The following is a 20,671-nucleotide window of genomic DNA, read 5'->3' on the forward strand; positions in this document are numbered from 1 at the left end:
CTTGTTTCCAGAAATTACAAAGGTGGGTGAGGAGTTATAATGTAGGTGATTTACATTGTTAAATAACAAATAAATGGGATGTTGATACTTAACAATATATGATTAAATAGGTCCTATGTGCCCCCACCAGAAAATAAATATGTGCAGAGGTCAAATAAAATTACTAGGCAGTCTGTTCATTCCCGGGAGCTAGTGATAGATTTGAGGTAGCTACCTTGAATTGGAAGAAATGTTTTTTACTCCTGTTCTTAAGTGTCACTCTATGTTTTCTTTGTGTATGTATGAATTGCATCTGTGCTGTTGATATTTGCATAAAATTTCTAAATTGCTCCATACAGTGAAGAACAGCAGAGCAGTCTGTTAGTTGTACCAGTAAGTGTTGTCATAGGGCTTCCAGTAGAGCTTCTAGTCACACACAGTAGGAAAGAAGTAGCATATGTTCCATGTGATCATCAGACTGAATGGCTCATAAAGTAAACCTTTAGTTTTTACAATCTTCCATTTCTCAGTGGATTTGGGAAATTTGGGGCTATCATAGCAAAATTCAAAAAGGACAGATTTACATGTATCAATCAATTACAGTAGCTAGGTAGCATGTGACCACAAGCAAACATATATCACACTGTATCTTATTATGAAGTACAGGTTGAGTTTGGGACCAGATTTTTTTCATTTCATATCCTTTCATATTTTTAAATATTTGCATAAATGTACATGATTAGATGTCTTGTATATTGGATTCATCCAAACACAGAATTCCCTTATGCTTCATATACACATCTACACATAGCCAGAAGGTAATATTATACAATACTTTGTACTAATTTTGTACGTGAAAATAATGTGTACATTTTACCATTAGTAAGCAAACATGTTACTTTCTCAGCCATTCAAATGGACAATTCTGGTTTATTTTGTTTTAGAATTCTGGAGAAGGAATGCCCAACCTGTTTACAGGAAGTCCCTGAGTTTTAAACACCCGTAGTTAAGAACTCGTTGTTAAGAACGAGGGTGAGGCAATGGGAAGTGAGAAAAATATATCTATAGGGGGGAAATTTACTCCTGAAAGAGTTATCATGGGGAAAAGGTGTCTCCACTGAAGCTTTCTTGCCAATTGTTGTTTCCACAACAAGACAAATGTTTCAAAATCCAATTATCACAAAATCCAGAAAGTGAGGTGAAATTTTTTGAACAGGGGCACAAACAGCAAAACAAATTGGAATTATGCCTAAAAAATTGTACCTGTTCCAACTTACACATTCAGCTTAAGAACAAACCTACAGAACCTATCTTGTTCGTAACTTGGGAACTGCCTAGGAAGGAAACCCAGTAGCTAGAGTTTCTTATGAGCAATGACAAAACTTGCCTAATTCATCTTGTTTTATCATTTTGGTGAGTTTGAAAGATTCTATATCAGAGATTGTAATTGCTGTTGTTTACATGATGATTTATCTTTCTCTCCCCTTCTCTCTCTTTCAGTTCTTCATGTTTATTTTGCTAATCTTCCTAGCCGAACTCTCAGCTGCAATCCTGGCATTTATCTTTAGAGAAAATGTAAGTATTGTAAGCGGAAAACTTTCTAAGATCCTACACATTCTGGCCTTCCATTTTGTGCTTGTGCAGAGACTGGAAAATAACTTTGGATTACATCTCCCCTCATTATTCAGCTAGCGTGATGACTGAGTCCCAGAATTTGTAGTCTTTGTAAGCATTTTTCCCAAGCCTGTGCTGTTGTTCAGTCATTTGTTTTAGGATTCTGTTGATGCCACAATTATTACTCTTAGTCTGAATAATTTGCAGGCACAAATTAAATGTAAAAATCCCAGCCCAGCTTCTGTCAAATAGATGGTTTATGGGCAGAAGAGAGAAGCATGCTTCTCAAAGATCCTTGGAGTTAAGAGGCATGTACTTTATTTTCCAAAGAACTCATTAAAATAGAATCATATGTGGTTTTAGGGTTTAGGGACATAATTAATCAAATCCAAAGCCCTCAGTCCAAAAAGATGTAAAATAGTTTGGTATGTCTATTTCTTCCCAATGCCAGTGCTAAGGAATCGTGCAGTTGACATGGTCTGTCTGTACTTACCTGTGTAGTATCCTCTGGACTGAAGAACAGAGCTATGACTTATACTGGTTAAAACTGAAAAATTGCTGGGCAGAATCCAGCAGCTGCTTCACTGATGGAGCAATGATGGATTTCGAGGGAGGTGTCCTCAAAACCTATCCTGGAGGAGACGATTTTTTGTGTGTCAAGAGTGACTTGAGAAACTGCAAGTCACTTCTGATGTGAGAGAATTGACCATCTGCAAGGACATTGCCCAGGGGACACCAAAAGTTTTACCATCCTGTTAGAGGATGTCCCCACATGAGACACTGGAGCTGACAGATGGGAGTCCACCCTACTCTCTGGATTTGAACCACCAACCATTTGGTCAGCAGTCCTGCTGGCACAAGGGTTTAACCCATTGCACCACCAGGGGCACTTAGAGGACAAGTAAACACTCTGGAATAGGTTTGTGGGTGGCATGGAGACAGTGTCGGATTTAGAACAAACGAGAACCTGTGCTACTGAAGTTATGAGGCTCCTGACTTGGGCCCTGAAAGAGGGAGGTCTGGTAGGCCTACACTGCCTGCTTTGTGGCAAACTCCCATAGACTATAAACTGTACAATTACACCTGGAATCTCTCCAAAACAGAATGCCCTCAAATTTAGAATTGCACCACATACGCAAAATCCACTGTAACCATATTTTTGACAGGAAGTTGGGCTGCCCTGGTCAACAGGGCCCTGTGCACAAAGGTAAAACTGGCACTGCATGGATGAGATGAGACAAATAATATTGAATCACAACACCTGACATCTGCTCAATTAATATATGATGCCATTCTTTCTACAAAAATGCTATAATTTCACGTCTGGATGTACTTAACTTACATATCTTGTTTTTTTTTCTTTAAAAAAAAACACCTGGCTGTTTCCTTTTCCTAAACTTTGCAGAGCTGCATACACTGGAATCACGTGGCTCTCCAAATGTTATTGCTCTCCCACCTTCCAGCAGTCACCCTCATCGGCTATTCTGGCAAGGGCTGATGGAAGTTGTATTCCATCAGCATCTGGACAGCCAAACAATTCTTAACTGTGGCTTAAATCCAACTGTTCAAATTAACTAGAGTAAACCCAGTGAATTAGAAGAAACTTGTTCAGTCAATGCTTATGTAAATGCCATTAATTCACAAGTCTAATTGAAAATTACAGTTGTATTTAGACCATTCAGGCCCCTTCCACACAACTGTATAAAATCCACATTGAACTGAATTATATGGTAGTGTGGACTCAGATAACCCAGTTCAAAGCCTTGTCTGCTTGATGTTCTGGGTTATATGGTTGTGTGGAAGGGCCCTCAGTCTATGTATATTATAATCTGAAACAATAATAGTTTTGAGTAATGCCCCTGTATGCCTGTGTGTTTCAGTTCTTTTTACCATTCTCAGAGATTGGGGCAAAAAAAAAAACACTGTGTGAATTGCTGAAAAAAGATTTTAGGGATACATATTTTCTTATAGTAACTCAACTATATGTATTCATATATACTGCAGTCTAGAAAGTTGCTTGTTAGATGTTCAGCATAGTGTCTATAACTGAACTCCATGCTAACTGTCCTGAGTCCCTCTGCGGAGGTTGAGATAGGATGGGATATAAAAGCCCTAAATAAATAAATAAATAAATAAATAAATAAATAAAGTGGGGAGTGAGAAAAATCCACCCCTAAAATTTTGGTTCACTTGTTTTCTTGTGGCAGATGAAACTCCATGTTTAGACCTTTCATAGTCTACCTTGCTGTCTCCTGTATTACTTTCACTCCTGTGTCCCATTTCTCTGCTGAGAGTTGGATGTCTTACAGTGCTTTCAGCTTTCTTTGTTTTTTATTCGTATTTGTTTGGGCTTGGTTTTGTGCAACTGATCATATCTCTGTGTGTTTTAAAAATAAGCTTTTAACAAGGAGAATGACAGATAGGCAAAGCAGGTGGTAAAAGGATGACCTACAGACTTGTGGACCTTAGTAAAATATATCTCAGTGGTGGCTGTGTCAGCATGGAAGAAGAGGCAGAGTTTGCTCTTAGAGATGTAATCCAGATTATCTTGCCCAGATGTTGTTCAGTATTCATTGGGAGTGACAAAACAAGGAGACCAGTACTCCCATAACATTCCAGGAATGAGACAGCAAGATCTGCCAAGAGAGCTATGGGCTGCTATTAGCAGTGTGGGGGTGTTTTTGAAAAAGGAAAACTAGGGAGAAGTCCAAAAACTCAGCCACCTTATCAGTTTAGGAAAGATACGTTGCAATCCTTTCATACCCCAACTTGAACGAAAGTTAGGAAACCCAAATTGCTCTTGGAATGCAGTTCTCAGTCCTCTTACCAATAAAGATGATATCATTAATGATAACAATAAGAATGAATTTGTGGGTTGTTGTAGGTTTTTTCGGGCTATATGGCCATGATCTAGAGGCTTTCTCTCCTGAAGTTTTGCCTGCATCTATGGCAAGCATCCTAAGAAAGCTTACCATTCTTATGGGAGGCTTCTCTCATGCCCCTACATGGGAAGCTGGAACTGACAGAGAGAACTCATCTCCACTCTTCCCGTATTCGAACCTCCGACCTGTTGGTCTTCAGTGCTGCCGGCACAAGGGTTTAACCCATTGTGCCACTGGCCGCTCCTACAGGATAAGCTTCCAGAAGTCATCTAGTTGTTTATTGGTTCTTGTAGTGTGGCAGAATTCCCAATATGTTTCCCACTCTATATGACAAAATACCCAAGACTGGCCAAGTCCCTATTGAAATATTGGTTTACTGTTGTATACATTGTGTGTATTTTGCATTTCATCTTTTTCTTCATCTTTCTTTGGCCTTTGTGACAACAAATGCATGACTCGTGTTACCAATAAACTAATTTTCTTGTTCCATCTTCCTGTCCAAGTCTGCCTTACCCTTCTCTCTCTCTCTCATTCTTTTCCTCTTGATTTGATTCGTTTCTCATGAGGGTTTTTCAGTATTCTGGAACTTATTAATTGCTTCCTTAGAATCCTTTATGTTCGCCAATACCATTTGTTAATAGCGTTGTTGCTTTGAATATTGTCACTGAGCTTGCTGCAATCCATTTGTCTTTCTTGATGTATTTAAACTTAGAGAATCATTTCTCAGTCCTTGGAGATTTCATTTTTAAATATTTTAGGATTGTTTTGCAAATTGTTTTGTTCCTGTTTGGGCAAGTTTTCAGGAATCATAGAACTGGAAGAGCTCACAAGGGCCATTCAGTCCAATCCCCTGCCATGTAGGCAGGGGATTGGACTATACATAATTAAAGCATCCCTAACAGATGATGCCTGGCTCGAGAGAAGTACGTGTGAAAAAGATCTTGGAGTCCTCATGGACAACAAGTTAAACATGAGCCAACAGTGTCATGTGGCAGCAAAAAAAGCCAATGGGATTTTGGCCTGCATAAATAGGAACACAGTTTCTAGATCAGTGGTTCTCAACCTGTGGGTCCCCAGATGTTTTGGCCTTCAACTCCCAGAAATCTTAACATCTGGTAAACTGGCTGGGATTTCTGGGAGTTGTAGACCAAAACACCTGGCGACCCACAGGTTGAGAACCACTGGTCTAGATCCAGGGTAGTCATGCCACCCCTCTATTCTGCCTTGGTCTGACAACCTCTGGAATACTGTGTCCAATTCTGGGCACCACAATTGAAGGGAGATCTTGACAAGCTGGAATGTGTTCAGAGGAAGGTGACTAAAATGATCAAGGGTCTGGAGCTTAAAGAGCTGGGCTTGTTTAGCCTTCAGAAGAAAAGGCTGAGAGGAGACATTATGGCCATGTATAAATATGTGAGGGGAAGTCATAGGGAGGGGGGAGCAAGCTTGTTTTCTACATTGTACGTATAAACTTGTGTATATCACCATGTGGCAAAATTACTAACTTGTTTATTTTGTATGTCACAATTGTTGAGCAAATACACACACATGATACAAAGAGAATTGACATACGATTTAGATTGTGATATGTGTCAGCAATGTTTGCAAAATGACTCAGGCAGTCTCAAGTTAGAGACACATCACTTTTCTCTTCTCTCCTATCGTACTATGAACATTTTCAGATAATAAGCCTATTGGTAATTCAGTGTGGTTAAGTTTCACCATGTCAAATAATGACATTTTAAACAAACACCTAAATCAAATATAATTAATACACAGCTGTTGAGTTCAGAATGCTGACTTATACATATGTAGAAACCTGTTTTTTTAGAAGAACAAAGAGCCAAGTAGTTAATTATAATGTAATTATTTGATCATTTAATTACAGTTTGAAAAATTTTAAGGCTTTCCATTAAACTGCATTTAAACTAAGATATATAGCAGCTTGCATTCCGTGAAACTAAACTGTACTCACCTTCTAGGGATTACAACAGAGTGTGATACCATCCACAATGATGTTATTGCAGTGCCCATCAAAAAAGTTACCTGTAACTCTTTGGCTCAAAGCAGAATGAAAATGGCTAGCACAAGGTCAACAGCTACGAACCACTACAAACCTTGAGTTGGAATTGCTCAGAATTTGTACATACTGTCAGTCACTTGGACTGTAAAATCCAATTGGTAGAGAAGTAAACATGGTAAACAAGGAGAATAGGAATTAGTTATGGATACAATGTTCTTAATAAAATGCATTCATTGCTACTTAAATAAGTGATTAGTTAATGAGATAATTATGACCATTTCTTGATTCCTTAGTTTTACTCACATGGAAATTAAAAAAATGTTTTGGTTGGTTGAACTGGAATGACCTGATGTAAAAAAATTGTGATGAAACAAAAATGAAATTTCTGTTTTCATGTATGTATTTCCTTAAACAATGTGCAATTTGGCTTTGTAACTTAGAGAAACATTGACTTGAAAACACTACCTAGATTGAGATTTTAGAATCATAGAATCCTGTGAGTTGGAAGAGACCTCATGGGCCATCCAGTCCAACCCCCTGCCAAGAAACAAGAAGATTGCATTCAAAGCACTCCTGACAGATGGCCATCCAGCCTCTGCTTAAAAGCCTCCAAAGGAGTCTCCATCATAATCCAGCACAAAGAATTGCACTGCTGAACAGCTCTCACAGTCATTTTGCTAGGTTACTTGGTTAATTATTCTGTTGAAAGTAGAATAACCATCTTTTTAAAAGCCTATTAATGGCTTGACATCCCTAATTCTAATATGTGTTTTACATGGAAGAAATTAATGAGGGAACAAATATAGAATGACCTTCTAACATGAATTTAACATTGATTTAATTTATCCCTAGGAGACTATATATTGCCATTAAGTGAAAAGATTTTTTAAAAAGGAAGAGAGGTTTAGAAAATTAATGTTTAAACACCCGTATCCACTAAAAGGATAGAATGAAAGAACGTCTCCATTGTCAGCTTGGTATTTTCTCTACTACTGAACTGTACGAAAAGAACAGTGCTTTGTAAACAGTTTAGATGCCCCATTCCAAGTTGCAGAGATGGGAGAGAGCTGAATTATGTCTCGGTGGAAACTGCTGTTCCTCTATAAATAGTGACCACTTCCTAGGAGTCTCATGTGACTTGGTCAATACAGCTCTTGTTTTCTGAGTTCAATTCTTTCAAGAGAGCTCAAGGAGAGGACCTCACACATAGTGAGAGAAAGCCACACACGGACACAATAGGCTGCATTATAGACGAGGATATTGCCAGTCTAGCATTTGTTTGTTGTGTTTCTTTCTCTGCTCTCCTTACAAAGGGATGAAGTTTGCCTGAAACAGTGCTCCACTGTTCAGCATTACTGAGGAGGTCACAATATTTAGGAAAAAAGTGAATACTAGTGGCTTAACTACCCTTGGACCAGTGGTTCTCAACCTTTCTAATGCAATGACCCCTTAATACAGTTCTTCATGTTGTGGTGACCCCCAACCATAAAATTATTTTCGTTGCTACTTCATAACTGTAATTTTGCTACTGTTCTGAATCGTAATGTAAATATCTGATATGCAGGATGTATTTTCATTCACTGGACGAAATTTGGCACAAATACCTGATATGCCCAAATTTGAATACTGATGGGGTTGGGGGGGGGGGGAATTGATTTTGTCATTTGGGAGTTATAGTTGCTGGAATTTATAGTTAACCTACAATCAAAGAGCATTCTGAACTCCACCAATGATGGAATTGAACCAAAATTGGCACACACAACTTCCATGACCAACAGAAAATACTGGAAGGGTTTGGTGTATTGAGTATCTGTGCCAAGTCTGGTCCAAATCCATCATTGTTTGAGTCCACAGTACTCTCTGGATGCAGGCAAACTACAACTCTAAACTCAAGGTCAATTGAGTTTGCCTGCATCCAGAGAGTACTGTGGACTCAAACAATGATGGATTTGGACCAGACTTGGCACAGATACTCAATACGCCCAAATGTGAACACCGGTGGAGTCTGGGGAAAACAGACATTGACATTTGGAAGTTGTAGTTGCTGGGATTTATAGTTCACCTACAATCAAAGAGCATCCTGAACTCCTCCAGTGATAGAATTGGCCCAAACTTTCCACACAGAAGCCCCATGACCAACAGAAAATACTGTGTTTTCTCATGGTCTTTGGCGACCCCTATGACATCCCCCTCGTGATCCCCCCCAGGGTTCCTAACCCCCAGGTTGAGAAATGCTGTCTCAGATGTTAGGGACATTAAATATAAAGAGGGCTAGATTTATTCAATGTCTAGTCAGTGATGTGGGAAACTATTTGGCTTAGGACTTTGGCATGCATAGTTTACATTACTAAGCTATTGATTCAATGGGACATTTTTGGATAATGATATTTGCAGCATTGGGGATCTTATTTAAATTGGGATAGAAGCATGCTGATCCAAACATGCTAATTCAGATCAAGCCCCCCCCCCCTCCCCGCTTACCATTTTTAATTAAAAATTACATTTTAAAGTTAAGAGCTATCTACCTAATGTTATTTATGTATGGGGTGGTTATACAGAACATCCTACAAATATTAAATGCATTCATTTACATTCCTGCTCTCCTTACAACCACAATGTCTTAATTTTGGGCTTTACCTTCCATACATGTGGACTCAGGGTGACCTTTAGTTTTACTAAATAATCTGGGAAGGAAAGTGGGCATCACAGGAGATGCTGGTACTACTTCTGCATCTTGTGCAGGCAGGTAAAGAAACTAGGCATTTTCTACTTTGAAACATTAAAGGAATTCTATTGTTCTCAGACAAGTGGTCCTCAACTTGTGGGTCCCCAGATGTTTTGGCCTTCAACTCCCAGAAATCCTAACAGCTGGTAAACTGGCTGGGATTTCTTGGAGTTGTAGGACAAAACACTCGGGGACCCAGAGGTTGAGAGCCACTGTCTTAGACCATGAAGTAGCTCCTCAGGAAATCTTATTTATACAGTTGGGCCATCCCAATCTGTACTGTAGTAACAACATTAGTAGAACAACTAGGGGAGTGTGTTCTGCTTTCTAGTCAGGTTGTGAGACACGCAGTGCATCTATTCATCAGATGTATAGATTGTATAAAATGAACAAACAAGTCACTAAAATACAATAAAACATGTGCTGGTGCGGCTGTACCAGGAGCTCCAACTTCATTTTCTTTCTATTTAATGTTTGCATGCATTCCAAGGTTTCAGGGGTTTTGCAAAAAGGTGACTTCCCTTGGTTTGCAGTTATAGGGCTAGCCACCTGTCTATCATGGTTGTGTTTGGTTCTGCCCCTTTCCCCAGGGATCTGGGGAGGAGAGGGAGCCATTTTTAGTTCAATCTTACAGAAGGAAACTAAGCTATAGGACGTTGACCACCTTCACCTGCAGAAAAATATTCATTTCTTAAGAATTTCCAGGGAATTTCCAGGGGAAAAGTTCCAAAGCTTTGGCTGGGAGCTTACAGCCTCTCAGCCTTACAGTATCTGAGGGAAACAGCCCTGAAAGGTTTCTGAAGAAATTCTGTGGGAAAACAGTTTTACAGACTCAAAGAACTCCAGCTGGAGAATCTACAAGCCTTGTCTGGTAGGTCTACTCAGTGTCCAAGAAGCAGTTTGGATCCGGTAGTAAGAACCCACATCAGCAAAGCTTAGATAGTAGACAGCCTGGGAGAGGTTAAAAAAGGGTTTTCCTTGTTAAAGAAAGAAATAGTTCACCAAGCAAGGTGCCTGTCCAGTGTAGACAAGTTAAGAAGCATTTGTTTGACTCATTGAAGATTTGGGAAGTATTTGTTTAATTTGTTGAATAATAAAGGACTTCGTTATTGAACAAAGAGGCTTGTTTTCAAGCCTCTAAGACTATTGTACAGGAAAATCCTTGAGGGCCTCTCTTTCAAGGCGCCCTAGCTTCCCGCTGGGCACAAAGTGCACGTCCTATTCAAAAGACAATTTTTACAGCCCCAGCGTGCGACAGAACAAAACAGATAGCTCAATTTAGTTAAATAAGCAATAAAAATCAGATAATTAGAATCCTGAGATGGTAAAATTCTGGAGAACTTTAAAGAATGCATCAAACAAGCCTCTTTGGAGAGAGGAGCGTGTGCCACAAGAGAGAAGGCCTCCCAGTTGCCAATCAGCTGTATTCAGTCAATAGGAAAGTGTACCCTGAAGTTGGCTACAGCAAAGGACTGGTTGATGTGGAAACAGATTTGTTTCAGGTACTGAGGTACCAAGCTGTATAGAGTTCAAAAGAAAATGTGTTTCCATTGATCAGTCCCATTTTTAACTCACTGCTGTCTACAAAGTCTTTAAGGATAATTTTATATATAAAGAGTCAAGACCAGTCTTGAGATTGGTAGAGCATGGGTTGACTTGGACAAATCATCTGACTAAGATAGCAGTTGACATGCTAGCTTCATGTGATAGAAGACACTCAACACCAGTAAATGTATCCTGGTCTCTCCTCTCCTCAGAACAACAGATTGAACAGTATTTAATCTGGTTTACATGTGAATCTCTATAGAACAGGGTGAAAACCACCTTCCTTAACTACAAGCAGTATAATCACATTAAGAGTGTTTTTCCCCCTTCAAACTACTGATGTTCCTTTAAACTGATGCACTACTTAGGAAAAATGTTCATAGAATAAAACACTGTTCAGAGGAAAAACTAAAATAATGAACCTCTAGAAGAATTTTTGTGTTGTTTGTTGCAGCAGATTTCTCCCAATGGTCTATTGCTGTAAACCCCATCCAATGAAGTGGGATGCAATCATGAAAGCACATGCCAAATAAAAACCTAATTGTTTTTAAGATGTTACAAGACATTATAATTAAGAGCATAGATATATTTTGATATGAATATTCCTCACAGGCTTCTGGAGTAAATGTGGATTTTTTTTTTTTGCAAGACCAAAATTTGCCATTGGACCAAAAATGATGAGGATAATTAGTTTTTCTCAGATGTAACAAATCAGATTTAAAGGATGTTAAATTATGTGGATAAGTGGTGAAATGTGATTTCTTTTAATATTGCTCTGTCTGTGTATATTTCCGTAATAGCTTCTGGGCTGGTAAGGTTGTGTTAATGCTCTACTTAACACAGTCTGTGTCTCTCAGAGACAGAAGTAACTGATAGACTATTTACCACTTGCCTTCTGGTGTAGCATAGTTTTATCTTGTAGAACATCTTTCATCCAAACCTTTCACAGCACTATATGGGGTTAGATAGCATGGTTAGAACTGAATAATTCATAAGAAAGGGAAAAGATGAAATTAAGAACCAACAGCAAGATAAAAGAGAGATGTTTTCTATTGAGATTTGAAATGACACAGTTGGAGAGACACATGTAGAGGGTGAAGATATTTCTCTTGAATTCATGTTGGAGGGAGGACAAACAAACTCAGGAGACCTAAAATGAATGAGCAGATCAAGAAGAGCCAAAGAAATTCAACTTTGTTACCAACAGCTAAACACAACTACATATCTTTTTCCTAGAATTCTACTCAACCTTCATTAAAAGGGTAATAACATATAAACAATCAGTAAAAGCAAGGTTTTTACAGTAACAGGAAATCATGACAGATTAAAATGTTTTTCACTGGATTGAGATCAGGTAGATAGATACCCTTCTGGACTAAAAGCCATTGATTGCTGCCTCGTCCATGAATTTGTTCACTCCTCTTTTAAAGTTATCCAAGCTAGAGTACATCACTACATCTTGTGGTGGTGAATTCCACCATTTTTGCAATTTCCTATGAAAATATAGTACTCCCCAAAGTAAAAAAAAACTTAATAAAATACAGCACAATATCACGCAGATCTTTTAAACTGTGATACATTTACTTGAACATAATGACAGCTCCTTGCCAGACTTTCCCCATCAATATTGAAGGGTGAGGGTCCGTTCTATCTGAAGAAAAATGAATGCTTGAGAACTACAGGATTCAGTGCCATCTATATAGTATCCTAACAGTTTGTACTAACAGGTCCAGATCTTGAATCACATGAAAGATCTAGGGGCACAGTAAAGCAGGCCATAAACAACATCATATAAAATCACTTTGCAGGGAAGGAATAAAACTTTTAAAAATAGCTTGCAAATATACCAGGATTTATTTATTTGCTATATTTGTATACCGCCGTTTCTCAGCCTAGCCGGCGACTCAACGCGGTTTACAACATAATATAACAATCACAGTATACGGTTTAAAAGCATAAAAAACATAATACACAATTCATAATGCCATATCACTTTGGGTAGTGGAATAGAATGCACTTAAGAAGTAAAATAAAACAAATGAATGGATCCTGGCCCTCCAGTTGATTTAAACCCTCTATGAACCACGAAGGACCTTAAGATCATCTGGGAAGGCCCTGCTCTCGGTCTCACCACCATCGCAGTCACGTTTGGTGGGACGAGAGACAGGGCCTTCTCCATGGTGGTCCCTTGGCTATGGAACTCCCTCCCTAATGAGGTTAGATCTTCCCCCTCCCTCCTGACCTTCCAGAAGAAACTTAAATCCTGGCTATGGGATCAAGCATTTGCAGAATAGACTGATTTACTGGTGAAGATAAGATTTTATTTGGCTGCAATGGACTGATTTGGATGATGATTTCAACCTGGTGAACTGTTAATGTATATTTATAACTGTTTTAATGTATATATGGTTGTATTTTATGATATCTTTTATATTGTGTCAGCACTGAAGGGTTGCCTGTTGGAGGCCGTCTTGAGTCCCTCTTCAGAGGTTGAGGAAGATGGGGTATAAGTGTTTTAAATAATAAATAAAATAAATTTAAATAAAGCTGTTTGACAGGCTGAAATGGGTCGAGAATAATGCATTTGGATTCAAACTACAGGAAAAGAGATTCCAACTAAACATTAGGAAGAACTTTCTGATGGTACAAACTGGTCAACAGTGGAATAGGCTGCCTCAGAGAGTGGTGGAGTCTCCTTCTCTGGAACTTTTTAAAGAGAGGCTGGATGGCCATCTGTCAAGAGTGCTTTGATTATGCATTCATGCATTGCAAGGGTTTGGACTGGATTACCCTTGTGGTTTCTTCTAGCTCTGTGAGTCTATGAATTGTATTCACCATTGGACTCATATCTGTATCTCAGAGTTTAACTAGAGCTTTGACAGGCTTTGACAGGATTGCCATCTGTAGCAAATCCAAGTGGTTTGTGCATTGAGTACATTGTAACCTTCTGAGACTCACTTTGGCTTTTAATAAAGGAAGAAAGCTATTCTGGATTGGTAGGATTGACTTCATACTGCTTTATTTAACTGAATTCTTTTTATGTTGGAAACAAGCGGTGTGACTAAGTTGTTAACTCTGTTTTCCCTCTTTGTCCAGATTTTTGGAACAAAGTGAAATATTATAGTAGTGAAAGGGAATGGGTTATTTTTCTGGCAAATAAGCACAGTTCCAGCACTGGGCTTTGTTTTAGGTCAGATCTCATAAAAATCACAAACGCCAGCCTCGAACATTTCCTTTGGGATCGTGCCTGTCAAAATAAAGGTTTCACTTTATATTCAAATTAATCTTTTGTTCCAGAACTGGTCAAAGGAAGCCAATTGGGACTATTACCAACTGTAATATTAGTTTCAAAGTCTGCACTTAGGAAACAGACAAGCATCAATTTTAAAAAGTCTGGGCGGCTGTCTCCACAGGATGAGAGCCCAGTAGGGTAAATTATGCAAAAGAAGGGAAGGAAACACAATGCCTGAGCATGTGTGGGGACACCTTCTAACCTGGAGGTCCCTAAAGGCACTGGCTTATTCTCCAGGGAGCCTTCCCAGTCTTTTCCGACTCATAAGCATTTCCATTCAAATATAATATGGCCTCTTCATAGTGCAGTTGTTTGGGTTTTGCTTTAATAAGTCTACAGAAATTCTGATGATTTTCATAATAAAGGTCAAGGGCAAACAATATAAAAGGCAAAATGATACCCCCACTGTGTTTGAAATACACATCAAATTACTAAGAACTTGTTATTTGTCATACATTCTATTTATCAGTTTGGTTACATATAAACAATAGAAATAGCACGTTATTTTTCATCAAGTGTGTTGCAATCTGTTTTGTTGTGTGCCTAGGAAAAGAGGGACATAAGAAATGATTGGTTAGACCACACCTGGAATACTGTGTCCAGAATAAGCCCTATGAGGAGCTTAGTAGGTGGGCATGTTTAGCCTGCAGAAGAGAGGGCTGAAAGGAGACATGATGGCCAAGTATAAATATGTGAGGGGAAGTCATGGGGAGGGGGGAGCAAGCTTGTTTTCTGCTGCCCTGGAGACAGGGACGTGGAACAATGGCTTCAACCTACAAGGAGATTCCTCCTGAACATTAGGAAAAACTTCCTGCCTGTGAGAGCTGCTCAGCAGTGGAACTCTCTGCCTTGGAGTATGGTGGAGGCTCTTTCTTTGGAGGATTTTAAACAGAGGCTGGAGGGCCATCTGTTGGGGGTGCTTTGAACGTGATTTTCCTGCTTCTTGGCAGGGGGTTGGACTGGATGGTCCATGAGGTCACTTCCAACTCTAATGATTCTATGATTGTTCTGTCAGTGGCCACAGACTTATCTGAACTCAGTTTAACTTCTACTTGGTTCATTCTGTTTTCATTTTTAAGTGCTGTATTGAAATTGGGTTTCAGGCATCAACATCTTATGAGTTCACCGGATTTAATGTCCATAGATGTTCATGAATTTCAAATATACATCTCAAATATTTGTTCTATAACTCATTTTTTTCAATGAAGAAAAATATGGATGACATATAAATTGCTATGTAACTAGTTTTAAATCTATGAGAAATTAAAGTTCCATTTTGATAAGTAATTGTTAGGAAAAGGAGAGATGATAGTAGATCCAACAACCAGAGTAAATCAAAAGTGGCAAAGCAAAAGCTGAACAATAGGCAGACCTATCCTCAACCTCCATAACCTCCACCAACACAAAGAAACAATGAAAAGAAGAAGAAATTGTTTTAGTTGTAAAATCAAATACATGGTAAAATGGGGGGAATGAGAATACCTGTAGTGATACAGGGAGAGAGTGGGTAAAGCAGACAAGCACAGTAGCAATTACTGGGTATAGGCATCCAAAAGTTGTTTACTATATCTAAAGTTAGCACTGCATAATCTTAAATCTAGATGCAGCGAAGTTATAGGACTGGCGGTCTTTAACAGACATGTGGCTGTAATAAATAATCTATTCCCTAACCAAAAGGGTAGTTTGTTCTTGTGATTTAGGATGCAGAGAGTGAAAGTCTCCTGAGAGTCATTGAAGGATATAGGAAATCTTCTTCCAATAAGTCAGATCATTGGTCCATCTATTTCAGGAGACTCTCCAGGGCTTTAGTCAGGAGTCTGTCTGATGTGAGATGGCTTTATAAGGTGGAAAAGGGTGTATACAAATGTCAGCATTCTTCACCACTGACTCTGTTAGTTAGGGGTTCTGGGAGTTGCAGTCCACAGAGTCATATTCCCATTCCTATTGTAAGATGAAGCTGTCATGGACTAAGAGTGTTGTCTGCTCACCACTCAGCTTCTGCACTTCGTAGAACAGGCAGAAGTCACTTCTTTGTTTAATTCTCTGTATTTAATTCTCAGTTGACCAGAGAGTTTTTTACAAAGGAACTTAAGAAACACTATCAGGGGAACAATGAGTCTGATGTCTTCTCTTCGACTTGGAACTCGGTCATGATCACAGTGAGTAACAACATGCATAATTGTGTGGGATAGTCACTTGAATTCTACTTATGCAATTATTTTTTTATAATCCAATCCCTCTGAACAAACAAACCCCGAATGGTGATTTACAATGGTAAATAAAAGAATCATAACACTCCAGCCTGTAACAGACTAATGAAAATCCTGTTTGGCAGACTGGGGAAAAAAGGCGTTAGTTGCAATGACAGGCATAATGAAAACGAGTTTCACTGTGCTTACTGGGCCTTCCTCTCTGGAGAGTATGTTTATGAAATCAGCCTGTCATGAAAAGTCTTATGGGAATTTCTAGTCAAAAGCAACTTCGGTTAAGTCCAGTGGGTCTTTATAAATAAAAGTGTAATGTCAGTTTGTGGGACTGACATAACTCGAAAACCACTGGACGAATTGACACCAAATTTGGACACTACACACCTATCAGGCCAACGAGTGACCATCACTCATAAAAACACTGAAAACACAACAAAATGGACTTAAAAAGCCAAAAAACAAAAATTACATTGCAATGCATGCGCAAACCCACACACACACACACACACACACACACATATGCAACCACACATATACACACACAAAATACATATACACAGACTGGGCCAAAGCAACGCGTGGCAGGGGACAGCTAGTTTAATATAAAAACACAGTCGTTGCTTGACACTTTTGACACAATCTGGGTGTTTCCATTATGTTGTTGCTTGGTAATTTTATTGTGTTTTATGACTGATTTTATTTGTTCTTAACCACTATTGAGTTCTTATGTAAATGTTTAGACCTTAATCCAATTGTGCCTCATAAGTTCAGAAATGTTTGGTTTACAAAATGTGAATTCTACATATAACCATCTGGTGTGGTCTAGTTGGTATCTGCCCATGTACTTTTGAAAAGGTGGGCATTTTTGTTGTTTTGCCATTATAAATGATCCTGCCTATCATGAATAAATGGTGGTATAGAAATATGCTAAATAGAAAATAATTGCCCCTGCATGGTTTTATAGTACAGAAGCATGCAAATAATCAGTCAAAACATAGCAAAAGTTCTACTTGGTCAAAAACTTCTGGAGTATCTCTTTGGTAGCTACCAGTTTTTAGAGCATGCTTTTTATTGGAAGCAATAATCATAATGGGTTGTTTTGTGTTTTCCAAGCTGTATAGCCATGTTCCAGAAGCATTCATTCCTGATGTTTCACCTACATCTATGGCAGGCATCCTGTTGTCAGGAGAGAATGCTTCTGGAACAGGGCCATACAGCCCGGAAAACACACAACAACCCAGTGATTCTGGCCATGAAAGCCTTCGACAATCATCATAATGTTTATTGCTGTTATATCTTATATTTCAAAAAATACATGGTATAATCTATAATAGACTTAAAATGCCTCAATTTTTTTTTAACTGCCAGCTTTTCAGTAGCCAATTTGAATTGCATTTCTGGATAGCCAAGTACCATGAATCAATACCAATAATTTGGCAGTGTTCTCATGGATCCAGCTGAAATCCAGAGGATGAATTACTTTCATATTTTTTCAACTCTTCAGTAGTTTTCTTCTCTTTGCTAGGTTATCAGAGAATGAAAATTGAATGTGGGGGAGCATTTAGGGGGCAGTGCGGCACAGGATCAGCACTATTGTACAAATTCTTTATAGAAGGGGTGTTACAATCTGTATATTGAATGTTTACTAGTGTAGTAACCTTTAAACCAGGGCAGACCATCACTTAAGTCCCTTCTACCACCATCCAGCAACCCTTTCGAGAAACAGGGTGCAGGGAATATCAATACTGCTACTACTAATACTAATACTACAGTATCACAGTCATGGGAAACTTCCAAGATTGCATTTCCCTGGGGGGGGGGGGGGGTGATTCATCCTTCCCGTGTGCCTGATCTCCCGCCACAGTAATTCAGATTCCAATGATGGAGACAGATCCCCTGGATGAAAACATTCTCCTTCATGCTTGCCCACTGTTTATGAGTTATTGGTCCCTTGACATTTGTGTCAAGGCAGCACACATTGCACACCAATCTCATCAGCTTTTCAGACAAAATTATGCAAATTCAATATAGTTTTTAATTCTACATAATTATTTTGTGTTTCAAAAATCTTGGAAAGCGCAATAAACTATGCAGTATTATGTAGATAATGGCTGTTCTTTAGATACTTATGGGGGAGAATTCAAAGACATGGTGGTGTTAGTTTGGAATATCTGTATGCAAAGGGATTGGGATCTTTTAGTTCCATTGAGACTGAGAGAAATAAATTGTACCATAAGCTTTCATACAAATGACTTCTTTCCCTCAGTCACAAAGGTGCTACAAGATCCCTTTGCATTAGCACAGATAGTACAGTTGCATGCATTCCTACTCAAAACTAAGGGTGCATCTACACTGTAGAGTTAATGCCACCACTTTTAACAGTCACGACTCATTGCTGTGGAAGCTTTGGAGTTGTAATTTGCTGAGGTAACAGCACTCCATTGACAGAGAAGGCTAAAGACCTTATAACACTACAACTCTTATGATTCCATAGCATTGGGACATTACTGTTAAGGTGGTGTCAAACTGCATTAATTCTACAGTGTAGGTGCATCCTGCATTTCATCAAGACCATTGGGGCCTGCTCTCAGGAATGTGTATATAAGATTTCAGTTAGTTATCCTAACAGCATCTTGGTAGTGAATACCAACTTACATCCTTTTGGAAATTTATAGTAATCAAACTGCCTGCCACATTCAATCCATTCATCTACCTCATCCTTACAAATAGTCAGATTATATATTCTTTTCAAGGGATCTGTTGCATCTTGTCCCAGAAGACAATGATAGTAACCAAATGTTTGTCTTTCATGTGCACTAGTTTGGCTGTTGTGGTGTCAATGGTGCAGAGGATTTTGAAACTGCCCCCCGTTTCCTTCTCCTGCATTCGCACAGTGAAGTTCCTGAAGCTTGTTGCCGGCGGGAGATCCAATCTCGTGATGGAGCAATCATCAGAAAAGAAGACTGTCTTCAAGGGAAGGAAATGTACCAAAATCGACAGGTGTGGGGTGCAGAGAAATGGGAGTTTATGATATGCTTTGAAGTTTATGTCTGTGTAGGATGGTAGTGATGCACCCAGGCCAGAATCCTATATGTTCTGTACATATTTCTAAGCACCGTATTTATGGTCCTACTGAGTGAAACCAGGCATAACCTCCCAATCCTTACCAGGAAGCAGCTGTTCTGATAGACAGTGGTGTGTTTCCCTGTTGCCCAGGAAGCAGCTGCTTTCTGTTTCCACTTCCTCTCCTGAGTGATGCACATTGCAAAAGGGAGACACAGGGTCGCTGTCACAATTCCCCTTAATGCCAGAGAGCAGCAGTAGAATGGACCATCATCAATTGCAGTGGCTGCTTCCTAGTAAGTGGAAATTGCTAATCTCTGAACACATAGCAGTCAGAGAGACATAACTCCTAGTTAGCCATTCATAACTGTGATATAGGATTCAGCTTTTCATCTGAAGCTCAATTAAATTTATTTTCTCCCTCCCTCTGTTCCTTTTGGAGCTGCTGAACTTGCTTACTGAAAGGTCACAGGTTCGGATCCAGCGAGCGGGGGAGTTCCTGCTGTTAGCCCCAGCTTCTGCCAACTTAGCAGTTCGAAAACATGCAAATGTGATTAGATCAATAGGTACCGCTCTGGTGTGAAGGTAATGGTGTTCCATGCAGTCATGTGGGCCACATGACCTTGGAGGTGTCTATGGACAACGCTGGCTCTTTGGCTTAGAAATGGAAATGAGCACCAAGCCCCAGAGTCGAATACGACTGGACTTAATGTCTGGGGAAAATCTTTACCTTTAACCTCCTGTTCCTTTTGAGTAAGAGCTTGCTAAAGAAAAGTGTTTAGAAATGTTTTATCAATTTTGCCCACACAGCAAGATGGTTTAGTGACAACAATATTTTACAAATTGTGAATTTGAAACAAGGGATGTGAAAATTCTCAGCCTTGATTTTGTTGTTTCCCCCATCTGTACTGCTTTGCCAAATCCCCCATCTCCAAATCACGTGCATCCTTTGTTTATATCCAGTATGAAATTTTGTTTTATCTTCCTACATGGAAGTTTGTCTTCATTTTCTATATGTGTGATTCAAGCTGGAGTAGAAATATAAAAGAGCTTGCCATTTAAAAATAAGAATTAAAACAGATTGAAATTTGAAAGGGATCTTGAAATCCTTCCCTTCCTCACTACCTCTGAGGAGGTAGTGCTTGCCATAGATGCAGGCGAAACGTCAGGAAAAATGCCTCTAGAACATGGCCATATAGCCCGAAAAACCCCACAAGAACCTAGTGATTCCAGCCATGAAAGCCTGCGACAATACAATCCTTCCCTTCTTTTTCATTCATTTGTTCATTGTTTTTAGTTTGTTTTTAATGGGCACAAACCCATTTCAGCAGTGTTGTGTAT

At 39.1% G+C, this 20,671-nt stretch overlaps 1 protein-coding gene across 12 annotated transcripts in view; it reads left to right on the forward strand.

Annotated features, from left to right (window-relative positions):
- TSPAN18 (tetraspanin 18) overlaps nucleotides 1-20,671 on the forward strand; it is a 205,032-nt gene that overhangs the window by 177,015 nt on the left and 7,346 nt on the right. For all 12 annotated transcript variants that reach the window (XM_060764248.2, XM_060764238.2, XM_060764222.2 and 9 more), the window contains 3 exons: nucleotides 1,480-1,554; nucleotides 16,121-16,219; nucleotides 19,088-19,267. In XM_060764248.2, coding sequence (XP_060620231.2) covers nucleotides 1,480-1,554; nucleotides 16,121-16,219; nucleotides 19,088-19,267 — 354 coding nt within the window. The remainder of the gene's footprint in view (nucleotides 1-1,479; nucleotides 1,555-16,120; nucleotides 16,220-19,087; nucleotides 19,268-20,671) is intronic.

Source organism: Anolis sagrei, chromosome 1 (genome assembly GCF_037176765.1).
Source record: "Anolis sagrei isolate rAnoSag1 chromosome 1, rAnoSag1.mat, whole genome shotgun sequence".
Taxonomy (NCBI): domain Eukaryota; kingdom Metazoa; phylum Chordata; class Lepidosauria; order Squamata; family Dactyloidae; genus Anolis; species Anolis sagrei.